This window comes from Pan troglodytes, chromosome 15, assembly GCF_028858775.2.
Source record: "Pan troglodytes isolate AG18354 chromosome 15, NHGRI_mPanTro3-v2.0_pri, whole genome shotgun sequence".
NCBI classification, from domain to species: Eukaryota; Metazoa; Chordata; class Mammalia; order Primates; family Hominidae; genus Pan; species Pan troglodytes.
Genome location: NC_072413.2, coordinates 99,797,139 through 99,809,422, shown reverse-complemented (window position 1 = coordinate 99,809,422; position 12,284 = coordinate 99,797,139). Strand labels below are relative to the sequence as shown.

The 12,284-nt window shown below is 46.9% G+C and overlaps 1 protein-coding gene across 23 annotated transcripts in view; it reads right to left on the bottom strand.

Moving 5' to 3' along the window:
• The window catches only part of PPP2R5C (protein phosphatase 2 regulatory subunit B'gamma), a 166,724-nt gene that overhangs the window by 134,164 nt on the left and 20,276 nt on the right, over nt 1–12,284 (bottom strand). For 20 of the 23 annotated variants that reach the window (XR_010150824.1, XR_010150823.1, XM_016925775.4 and 17 more), the window contains 1 exon segment: nt 7,256–7,421. The exons of the other annotated variants lie outside the window; for them this stretch is intronic. Coding sequence is in view for 12 of the 20 variants with exons in the window: in XM_016925775.4 (XP_016781264.1) it covers nt 7,256–7,421 (166 nt within the window). In the remaining 8 variants the exon portion in view is untranslated. 23 annotated transcript variants of the gene reach the window in all.

Sequence of the window (12,284 nt, the reverse complement as noted above, 5' to 3'; positions counted from 1 at the left end):
CCTTGCTGGCGCTGAAGGGGCCAGCTAGTTCCCACACCCACGCACTCCAGTTCCTGCCCGTGAAGTGGTCAGGGAAATATCCTGCTTCAAAAACACTATAATGTTAAAATTAAATTTAAAATATCAATATGAATGTACAATTCAGAAAATTTATATCCTCGCTCCCTCCATTGAAAGCATTTAAAAGTAATGTCAGACCAGTAGCAATAAACATCCCTCTGACCCAGATTTTGGTTGCTAATATATTTACTACTGAAAGGAACCAGGGCTCTTGGAAAAATAGCTGATTTGGCCAGGTGTGGTGGCTCATGCCTGTAATCTCAGCACTTTGGGAGGCCGAGGTGGGTGGATCACTTGAGGTGAGGAGTTTGAGACCAGCCTGGCCAACATAGTGAAACCCCATATTTACAAAAAATATAAAAATTAGCTGGGCATGGTGGCACACGCCTGTAATCCTAGCTACTTGGGAGGCTGAGGCAGGAGAATTGTTTGAATGTGGGAGGCGGAGGCTGCAGGGAGCCAAGATTGCACCACTGCACTCCAGCATGGATGAGACCATGAGACTGTCTCAAAAAATAAAAATAAAAAAAAAAAAAAGAAAAGAAAAATGGCTGATTTGAAGTCTGGGGAAGAGAAGGTATTAAATGAGCCCAAGGGATGTCTCACTGTGTCAGAAATCAAGGAATCAAAAATAAATGAGGCTATGTAAAAAAACAAAAACAAACAAAAAAACACACGAGCTACCCTAAAAGGCACTTAATGATTGCAATTATGCCATCTGAACACCAGAAAGACTAATGCTTTTGGTACATGAAAACACACTGAAATCAACAATATATTAGTCCACAATGATATTAAAACAAAGAGAAAGCTAGAAAAAAGCTTCAGCTGTCACCATTAGAGGGAACTGGTAATAAAAGACAAAGAATTAAGCTTATTCTTCTTTTTCAGTAGGAGCTCCATTTCAAGATAACCAAGTATCTCTGGTTGGTAAGAAAAATCACTGCTTTCAGAAGAACGTTAGAGTAAATGTTGAATTCGCTAGTGAAACTGAAACTACTGACTCAGGCAAGGATTATCAACTGTTGTTCAAGACATTAGCACATGGTTGACAGGGAATACACATTGGTAGGATGCCAAAATATACACTGCGGATTATTACTAGTACTTTTTGAATTGTAAAGGGAAATATGTAATTGTTCAATAGAGATATCAATCTGTCATCAACTGAATTCACTAGTAAAACTGAAAATTTAGCATCACTTCTGATGATAGGCAACCAGAGGCTATGCATCTCTCACAATAATGTCACTATCTCCTAAGTTATAAAGCGTTGCCTCTGATGTATTTCAGCCAAAAAAGTTTTCCATTTACAGGAACCGCAGTGGGGTAAGTGGGATATACTGCAGAACAACTGGGTCGGTTGATTTAACAAACCAGTGTTGTGGTTTAAGGCACTCCCAGATTGGCAGTGCCTCCAGGTGTCTGGCAGAGCAAAAACAAATCCCTATTGAAGAAGACACTTTGATTCTAGGTTTCAATTTATTTCACATATCTGAATACAATGACCAATATACAATAAAAAAAATCAGGTACACAAGGAAATAAGACATCATGAACAAAATGTGTCAAACACCTCAGATACTAGTGTGACCTGACGCAGGCTATAAAACAGCTGCGTTTACTATACTTATGACAAGTTTTGATGGTATGTTCAAGAGAATAGGAAAATATTTTAAAATGGCACTGCAGACTGAAAAAAGAACCAAACAGAACTTTCATAAATGAAAAAAAAAACCCTGAAATTAAAAGCTCAAAAGAAGGGTTTGACACATATAGACAAATCTGAAGATTTACAACGAATAACAAAAATTGAGAACAAGCGTTTCAAAACTTTCGTATCAACTTAACAGGGTAATCTTATGTCTACTGACTATAATAATAAAAACACTATTTTATACACAGTGTATTTTGTACTTCACTTCTGTAATAATTTATTTTTACTGTATTTTATTTTCTGTTAAAATAAAGGACTCATATCTGGGAAAACATACTGTTACAATTCAACAAGAAGAAGACAACCAACTTAAAAAAAGACATCTCATCAAAGAAGAGAGACAAATGGCTAACAGGCATATGAAAAGATGCTTAAAATTTCCAGTCATTGGGGAAAGGCCAATGGAAACCACAGTGAGACACCATTACACACCCACAAGAATTAAGCTATAATCGAAAAGACAATAATAAATATTGGCAAGAATGTGGCCACATCAGAGCCCTCATATATTGTTGGTGGAAATGTAAAACAGTACAACCACGTTGGAAAACAGTTTGGCAGTTTCTTTTTCTTTTCTTTTCTTTTTTCTTTTTTTGAGACGGAGTCTTGCTCTGTTGCCCAGGCTGGAGTGCAGTGGTGTGATCTCAGCTCACTGCAACCTCCACTTCCCAGGTTCAAGCAATTCTCCTGCCTCAGCCTCCCGAGTAGCTGGGGCTACAAGCGTGTGCCACCATGCTCAGCTGATTTTTTGTATTTTTAGTAAAGATGGAGTTTCACCGTGTTAGCCAGGATGGCCTTGATCTCCTGACCTCATGATCCGCCCGCCTCGGCCTCCCGAAGTGCTGGGATTACAGGCGTGACCCACGGTGCCCAGCCAACAGTTTCTTAACAAGCTAAACATAAATTTACCACACAAGCCAGGAATTCCACTCCTAGGTATCTACTCAAGAGAAATGAAATATCTGCTCGCACAGACTTCTATGCAAATGTTCACAGCAGCACTGTTACTCATACCAGCTAAGAAACAGCCCAAATGTCCATTAACTGGTGAATGGATAAACAAAATGTGGTGTATCCATCTGACTGAATATGATGCGGCATTAAAAAGAAACAACACAGATGAACCTCAAAAACCTCACAGCAGGTGTAAAAGACTACCTATGATATGACTTCGCTTATATGAAGTGTCCGGAAGAAAGTAAGTCTAGAGACAGAAAGCAGATCAGTGGGTGCCTGCAGCTGGGGCCCGGAGGGGAACTTAATGGTGAATGGCACGAGGTAACTTTTGGAGGCAGATGGAAACATTCTAAAACAGAATTGTGGTGACGGTTGCACAACTCTATGTATTCGCTAAAATAACTAAATTTTCCAGTTACAATGGGTGAGTTTTAGGATATGTAAATTATGCCTCAATTAACTCTAAAAAAGAAAAACCTATGACTTGAAAAGTTAGGAAAAAATAAAATCTAGGGATAGGGCTGAAAGTTACACTCAGAATGAATATGTGGCTTTAAATTCTTTTATGATTAAAAAGCAAACTAAAAATAAGTGAACTCTATTCAACTTAATAAATGAAGAAAAGACAGGATAATTAAAGATAAAAGTGCAGATGAATAATATTGAACACAAACAGAACAGCCAAAAGAATAAATGAACTTATAAGGAGACATAACCGCCACTGATAAGGAAGAGATTGAAAGGTGCATTAAACAATGACCACGTACTGGTTAACAGACCCCCTTTCTAAATGGACGCACTGTGGTAAGAAGCTACAGATGTTTCATAGAGAAAAGCAACAGGCCCACTGAGTTCCAAGTCAACCTTTCAACCCTATTTCATGGACACATTCCACATTTTATTGTTTCTGAAATCCGGGTCCATCTCATGATCCCTGTCATAAGGTGGCAGTGTGAGGGAGCTGCGGGAAAAGCTGCTGCAGGCCACCCCAGGAACCTTCACAAAGTGCTGGTGACAACGAATCTTAGACGGGACAAAATACAGGTTTATGAAAAAGAAGAAAACTACAGACCAGCTCCATGTAGTAAATACGGAAGCAAATATTCTAAAGAAAATTAGTTCCAAACACTATGAAAATACACTGTGACAAAATTGACAAAATGCAAAGATATTTCAAAACCAGAAAAATCTGTCAACACAGCAATTATAATAGTAACATCTTAAAGAGGAAAATCATATGGCATTTGACCAAATTCAGCAGCAGTACCCACCCAGCATGCACTGGCATGGCGCCAACCAGCCTGCATGGGTCCGGGAAGAGTCCTGCGAGCTTGGACTCCGGAGCAGCAGCGGCCTCGCAAAGGCTGCTTACCAGAAACCAAGAGCCACTTTCCCATCAACTTAGGAAACGCTGAAGCCATTTACTGAAATGGGAGACAACAGGAATGCCTGCTATCACCTCTGTTCCAGGTTTTATTGGTCCTTCTTAGTGGCAGAATAAAATTAAAATAACTAGTCTATGTTGGCATAAATAGTGGAAGAGAGATAAAAGAATCTATTGCAAACAACAGGACTATATATGCAGACTGTAGTGGAAAAATTAATTAAGACTAATACGAAAATGTGGTAAGGTGACGGCAAAAGAAAATATTTAAAAACCAATAGCTCTGCATGAGATTAACAAAAACCAATTAGAAGTGGAAATGGGAAAAAATATAACCCAGTCACAAGCGTGACAAAAGCTATAGAGTATTTAGAAATAAATTTACTGGAAAGTTAGAGATTTACAAGAAAACCGTAAAATTTTATAAGTCAGAAAACAAGACCCAGAAAAATGGGGGATATATACCATCTTCCTAGATGGAAAAAACGTATCAATTTTCACCAAATTAATATATAACTTTAATTCCAATCAATTACTATTTTTCTGAACTAGGTGAAATTATTTTAGTATATATACAGAGGCATTAATGTTTTAGAACAGCCAAGAGAGAATTATCAAACAAGACCAGTGAGGGGAACTGGCTTGATGCATGTGAAATTCTCCTGGATATGTGGATTTACTATGGAGAATTTACCATTTTGGGGAACAGTGAAAATGTAAGCGTCAGTGGAAGTATATTGCATGCCATTCTTACTAGGTATAATGAAAAACGAAGGAAACGGAGGTTGAGAATAGAAAACAGATGTAGAACAGATGTAGAAAGAGGCTTGTGCAGCGACTCCTCAGAAGAGGTAAAGGAAGTATGCTGGAGGCCGGCACACACCGGTACTTGCATGGGCTCTGCCCCGCGCATGGAATAATATACGGCGACAAAACTGACAAATGCAAAGATGGTTCAAAACCAGAAAAATCTATCAACACAGCAATTATAATCTTAACATCTTAAGGAGAAAAATCCTATGGCATTTGAGCAAATTCAGCAGCAGTACACACCCAGCATGCACTGGCTGAGGCGGGGCATGCATGGAAAGATGGGGCACACGGCCAACCTTCTGTACCATGGCAGATCCAAGCCCCAGCTGTGATGGGCATTAGGGACAGGGCTTGGGACACGAAGGCCCAACAGTGGTTATACAAAGCCTTTTCCCTCCCTCTGACTCTGGGCCTCCGGAGGGTACTGGAAGGAGGAGTTGATACCTATCCCTTTCCTTGCTGTCTCACCAATGGGTTGCTCACTCCAGGAGAATAGGGGCTTGGTTTTGTGTAATTCTGTACCCCTAGTACCTAGAATAGCTTTCACAGGCGCTCAACACATATTTGCTGAATGAATGAATAGCATGAGAAAGGTATATCCTATTTGGGAAGAGGAAGACTAATAATAAAAAATGACTTAGCATGCATATTATCTACCACAAAGGTAAACCAAATATAAGCCAAATACAAGCTCTAGAAAATGCAAGCGAGAACCTGGATTTTTTTTTTTTTTTTTTTTTTTTGAGATGGAGTCTCACTCTGTCACCCAGGCTGGAGTGCAGTGGCACGATCTCAGCTCACTGCAAGCTCTGCCTCCCGGGTTCACGCCATTCTCCCGCCTCAGCCTCCCAAGTAGCTGGGACTACAGGCGCCCGCCACCACGCCTGGCTAATTTTGTTTTTGTATTTTTAGTAGGGACGGGGTTTCACCATGTTAGCCAGGATGGTCTTGATCTCCTGACCTCGTGATCCACCCGCCTTGGCCTCCCAAAGTGCTGGGATTACAGGCATGAGCCACTGCGCCCGGCCGAGAACCTGGATTTCTAGCAAGTAGGGGGCAAGAAAATTCATCCACCCGTAAATCCACCCACCCATCCACCCACCTATAAATCCACCATCCACCCAGCCTCCCTTCCTCCCTTCCTCCTTCCACCTGGCAAATCTGCTATCTGCTTTACAGTGTGGAAAGCCTGGGAATACAGCTATAAACATGACAGACTGCCTGCTCTCACTGAGTTCATATTTACTTTTCTTTTTCCTGAGAACAAGATCTCACTCTGTCATCCACGCTGAAGTGCAGTGGCACGATCATGGTTCACTGTAGCCTTGGCCTCCCAGGCTCAAGCAATCCTCCCACTTCAGCCTCCTGAGTAGCCGGGACCACAGGTGTGTGCCACCATGCCCAGCAAATTTTATTTTTTTGTAGAGACGGAGTCTCCCTATGTTGCCTAGGCTGGTCTTGAACTCCTGGGCTCAAGTGATCCTTCTGCCTCAGCCTCCTAAAGTGATGGGATTATAAGCGCGAGCCACTGGACCGGTTGCTGAATTAATATTCAGTGGAAATTAACTGTAAAAGATCCATTATTATAAATTTAAGGTATGAAAAATGGTATTTTATTTAGTATATCTGTCTTATATTTTAGTAATTATAAAGGTTTTAAGAGGTTCACATTTGACTTTATGGTCCTTACTCTGTTTTCCTTGATAAGGTTTTAAGCACCTCAATCTCAAAATCTAAAGGAAGACTTTTAGGGATTAAACAACCTGAGATGGAAAGAGATGGCTGTGTCATTTGGGGGGAAATTCAAAGTAAAGAGCACTTTTTCCTAATTTCATATAAGAAACGCTTGAGTAGAGGTAATCCTCAAATGACTCATTACAAAGCAAGTCCATAACGTACTATAGCTACAGTCCTTACTTTAGAAACATAGGGAACTTCTACTATAATTTTTACAATTACTGTACTTGGAGTAATTCCTTTCGGAATTGCTACAGTTCTAAGACAAACAAATGAAAATTAATTTAAAAGAAAAACTGGCTAGCTTAATACCAGAAATAAAAAGATGTTCAGCTTTTCCTGTTTCCTTAGTGTATTATACCTATACTGTGTTGTTAAACTTTTATCTTGAATAGCTCTGGAATTTAAAATGTTAATTGAGTAAATAAGTTAATGACATTCAACCTAAAAAAAAAAACCCCTCAATACAGAAAAGATGACCCCACAAAATACAAACACAGCAAAGGAATAAATTAGCACACTATCAAAACATTGCTCCTTCACTCCAACAGCCACAATTTAACTTTTAAAAGACAAATAAAAATTACCTTTTAAGGATGGTAGTTTTTGAAGTTCTCTATTATTGCTTGCGCTAAACCTTGAAGAATTTTGCCGTTTGTCTTTCTTCACTATGGGCTGAGAGACTGGTACTTTTATTTTAGCAGATACTGTAGACGGGACAGCAACAAGGCTGTTTTTCCTGACGGAAATTTGCTTCCAAAACAAAAACAAAAACAAATGAATATGTACAATGGTTGTATTTTGTAGCACTATTAAAATATAGAAAAACATATACATGAGTCTTACTCTGGGGCATTCCCCTTCACTCCATGGAAGACATCATTCCTTAGAGTGGCTGGAGTATGGGGCTTATGTCCCACCTTCAGCAATATTAGAGTGAAAGATTCAAAGATGCCTAATTTCTCGTATCTTCCTTCAAACTTTTGATTGCTAAATATTTACCACATAGGTTGATGTGGTAGACTAAATAATGACGCCTAAAGATGTCCACATCCTAATTCCTGGAACTGGTGAATATGGGACCTTGCTTGGTGACAGGGACTGTGCAGATGGGATTCAGTTAAGAATCTTGAGATGGGACGATGATTCTGGATCATCCATGTGGGCCCAAGGGAATCACACAGGTCATTACAAGAGGGAGGCAGGAGGGAGACAAGAGAAGGCAATGGGACAATGAAAGCAGGGGTCAGAGAGAGATGTGAAGATGCTACATGGCTGGGTTGGAAGATGCAGGGAAGTGGCCATGAGCCAAGGCAGGCAGGTGGCCTCTAGAAGGTGGGAAAGGCTGGAAATAGATTCTCCTCTAGAACCTCCAGAGCCATCACGACCCTGCTGACACCTTCATTTTGGCCTTATTTCAGACCTACATGCCAGAACGGTAACATAGTAAGTTTATGCTCTTTGGAGCCACTGCATGTGTAACTTGTACAGTGGTGCAAGGAGATGAATACGGCTGAGTATCTCACAAAATGCTAGGTGTTCCCTGCTGGCTCACCACTCAGTCTTGAACACCCAAAGCAGGCCATCTGAGTGCTTCCCCTTGAGCCCCAGGAAACGCTCCGCTGGAGCTGTTCTGCTGCCATTGTCCTAGGCTCCTGGTGTGCGTGCTCATTCCCAGGCTGCACCATAGCTCCAGGGCTGGTCAACACCCCTGCAGCCAACCTGCAACGCTGCCAACTGAACTACCCAGCAGAGGTGGAGAAGAGTCTGAAGATGCACGAAGCAGAGGAACCAGGGATCCCCTGTCATCCACAGAGGCCAAAGGAGCTCACCAAGGGGGCCCGTGGAGTTCAGCTGTGCTCTGGGCCCCCCAGCTGAAGGGCTCTCTAGGTAGCAAGCAGTGACCTGGCCCACAGCTGTTTGCTGCCACCACTATCCAGCAGTGACAGCCAACAGCTGCTGTGTCCACCGTCAAGATGATTTACATAATGTGCTCGTTGCCCACCCTTCTTTCTGCCCAAAGAAAGGGAGTCTGTGTCTGCATATGTGCTCTTTAAAAAGGCTGTCACTCTCTGAGACAGTTTGCTTCTGTGTCCCTACCCAAATCTCATCTCAAATTGTAATCCCCACGAGTCAAGGGAGGGACCTGGTGGGAGGTGACTGGATTGTGGGGGCAGTTTCCCCCCTGCTGTTCTTGTGATAGTGAGTGAGTTCTCACGAGATCTGATGACTTACAAGTGTTTGGCAGTCCCCCCCCACTTTCTCTCTCTCTCCTGCTGCCGTGTAAGAAATGCCTTGCTTCCCCTTCACCTTCTGCCATGATGGTAAGTTTCCTGAGGCCTCCCCAGCTAGGTGAAACTGTGAGTCAATTACACATCTTTTGTTTATAAATTACCCAATCTCAGGTAGTTTTTTATAGCTGTGTGAAAATGAACTAATATAGACTCCATCCTGGAGACACAAACCTACCTAGTTTAGGGCCAAGGAGAGCAGACACACCAACTCCAGCCCCAAACATTAATTTGTTCTCATCCTTGAATGAAATTTTCATAAGCAATAAGAGCTGCTTTACTTTCTACTAAGGTGCTTAGGAATGCCTGGAAAGCGCTGTCTCATGTGACAGACTGCCCGGAACAGCAGGCAGCCTCTGACCTGGGAGGCAGGGGTCTCGGTTCCCTTCTCTCCCTCAGTCTGTGGCTTTTTCCTCAAAAGGTACTTTCTTGGGCTCTGAGCTTGACATCTGTCAATCTTTTGCCATGAAAGCCTGGGTCTTTCTTCCCTAAAAGCCCCTCCATAACCAGCTCCTCCACAGAATCCCCCAGTTAGACAGGTTTCTGCTCCGCCTTCTCTGGGTGCCCCTGGCATTGATTCCACAGTCTGGAGGAGCTGCTCCTAGGAGCTGTCCTGGCTTTAGATGTTCAGTCACATACGTGCGTGTTCCAGTAGATAATGTTCTCCATCTCCTTTTTATTTCACTATAGTGCCAGCCCAGCACTCACAGCGAGGACCTTGGGTAGAGGCCAATGACAGGGCTCCCCCGTGGCTTCTGACCCCAGCTGGAAGGTCGGCTGCATGGAAGGTGGCCCAGCCTAGGGGGCTGGGAAGCAAGTCCATGGGTCTTGACTGCCACGAGGACACACTGAGGATAGGCTTCTGCCCCTGAGAAAATAAGTCAGCCCTCAGGCACAGTTCCAAAGGGGCCCTTGGCCTTTTGGCCACCATGCCTCACTCCATTCTCTCGTCAGGGCCAAGACCAGAGAGAGGAGCCAGCCTGCCTGCTCTGCCCAGCCCAGCCACCAGCTGCCTGCCCCACAACACCATGACCTGGTGCTCCCACCAACTCTGAGGGGGCATCTTCCTCCCCGATGGGACATCAGCTCAGGAGGGCAGGGCCTCTCCGCATGAGACATTGTCTGTCCCTGGGAAGGTGAGGTGATCTCCCTGAGGAAGGAGCTGCAGAGCCGCCCAAAGCAGATGCCACCAAGAACCTGGGCTCAGAGAGGGGGAGAAGGAGAGAGAGTGGGAGAGAGGGAGGGGGAAAGAGAGGGGGAGAAAGGGGGGGAGAGAGAGGGGGAGGGGGAGGGGAGAAAGAAATGGGGAGAGAGGGAGGGGGAGAGGGGAGAAGGGGGAGAAAGAGAGAGGAGGAGAGAGGGAGGGGGAGGGGGAAAAAGAGAGGGGGTAGAGAGAAAAGGGGGGAGAAAGAGAGAGGGGGAGAGGGACAAAGAGAGGAGGAGGAAGAGAAAGAGAGGGGGAGGGGGAGGGGAGGGGAGGGGGAGAGGGAGAGAGGGGGCAGAGAGGGAGGGGGAGAAAGAGAGGGAGAGGGAGGGGAGGGGGAAGGGGGAGAGGGCAGAGGGGGAGAAAGAGGGAGGGGAAGGGGGGAGGAAGAAAAGAGGGAGGAGAGAGGGAGGGGAAGGGGGAGAACAAGAGAGAAAGGGGAAAGAGAGGCAGGGGGAAGGGGAGAAAGAGAGAGGGGAGAGAGAGGGAGGGGAAGGGGGGAGAAGGAGAGAAAGTGGAAAGGGGGGAGAAAGAGACAGAGAGGGGAGAGAGAGGGAAGGGGAGAAAGAGAGAGAGAAGGGGAGAGAGGGAGGGGAAGGGGGAGAGAGGGAAGGGAAGGGGGAGAGAGGGAGGGGAAGGGGGAGAGAGGGAGGGGAAGGGGGAGAGAGGGAGGGGAATGGGGAGAAAGGGGGGGAGAGAGGGGGAAGGGGGAGAAAGAGAGAGGGAGGGGGAGGGGGAGAAACAGAGAGGGAGGAGAGAGGGAGGGGGAGGGGGAGAAAGAGAGAAAGAGGAAAGGGAGGGGGAGGGGGAAAAGAGAGAGGGGAGAGAGAGGGATGGGGAGGGGGAGGGGGAGGGGGGAGGGGAAGAAAGGGTGGGAAGAGAGGGAGTGGGAGAGGGAGAAAGAGAGAAGGGGGAGAGAGGGAGGGAGGGAAGGAGGAACACACGGAGAGAAGGATGAAGGGAATGAGGGAAGGAGAGAGAGAGGACGAGGGGCTCCCTTGGGAGCAGCTGCCCAGAGCGGGTGGGCGCAGACAGGTGGGAGCGGGAGCGGGTGCTGGGGCGGGCTCCTGGGTGCCGCTCCGGTACACCTGGCCACGGCCACGGCCACGGCTGGAGGATGAAGCCCCCGAGACGGGACGGAAAGGAAACGGGAGAGCGCGGTTCGCGGGTGGCCAAGCAGAGGGTTGGAGCGCGCAACGCAGGAGGCCAGATCGGCGTCCTCCGCTTCTTCCCCGGGCGGCCGGCTCCCCTCCTCCGGGCTCTGGGGTGAGGCAGTGGAGGCCGGGGCAAAGGCGGGACCGCGGCCTGGGGCCCATGCCGGAGGCTCCGGAGGCGGCCGGCGGGAGCTAAGGGTCTCCTTGGAAGGCCGGGACAGACAACACTCTTGAGAAAACGTGGTTGGGGCAGAGGGGTGCGTCAGGCGCCCAGGAAGGCGCGGGCTGGCAAGGGCAGGGGCGGGGAGGCTGGGGGGCGGCAGGAGGGCCCGGCGGGAGCCCACGCGGGTCTGCAGCGACAACAGGAGTGAGGTCGAGCCTGGCCCCACGCGCACAGCGCGCCTTGGCAGCCTAGCGGCTCAGGGGCCAAAGCCGCCAAGGTCGCTGTGCCACCGGGAGGCGCAGGGCGGGTTGAGGCTTCGGAGGGTGGGGAAGGTCTGAAGGGGTCCCTGAGGACAGAAGCCAGGGTCCCGGGAAATACGGCAGCTGTAAACAAGCCCTCCTCCTGGGCACCAGACACCACCAACACCGCTGGTTCGCTGGTTCGTGGACAGCCCGGCGGGGACCCTGCCGCAGCCCCGACACCCAGCTCCCTCCCTGCAAAGACTCCTCCAGTGGCGGCACCGCAAGGCACCTGTAGCTGGAGGGAGACGGCTAGGGAGGAAGGCTGGGGAGCGGCTGCCCCACGCTGCATTCCATGGTTCAGGCAGAGCTGGCGCATCCTTAGCTTACAGAGAGGAAAGCAAGGCTCAGGCTGTGGGGTGAGCGCCTGAAATCACCCAGTCAGTGCTGCAGCCAAGCCCCAGCCTCAGTCCCCGGACTCTGGATCTGGGGTTGAGCCAAATGCTGGACCCCAACTCCCCCCTTACACCCCACACTGGAGCAATTCCATGCTCCAGTGCCTCTC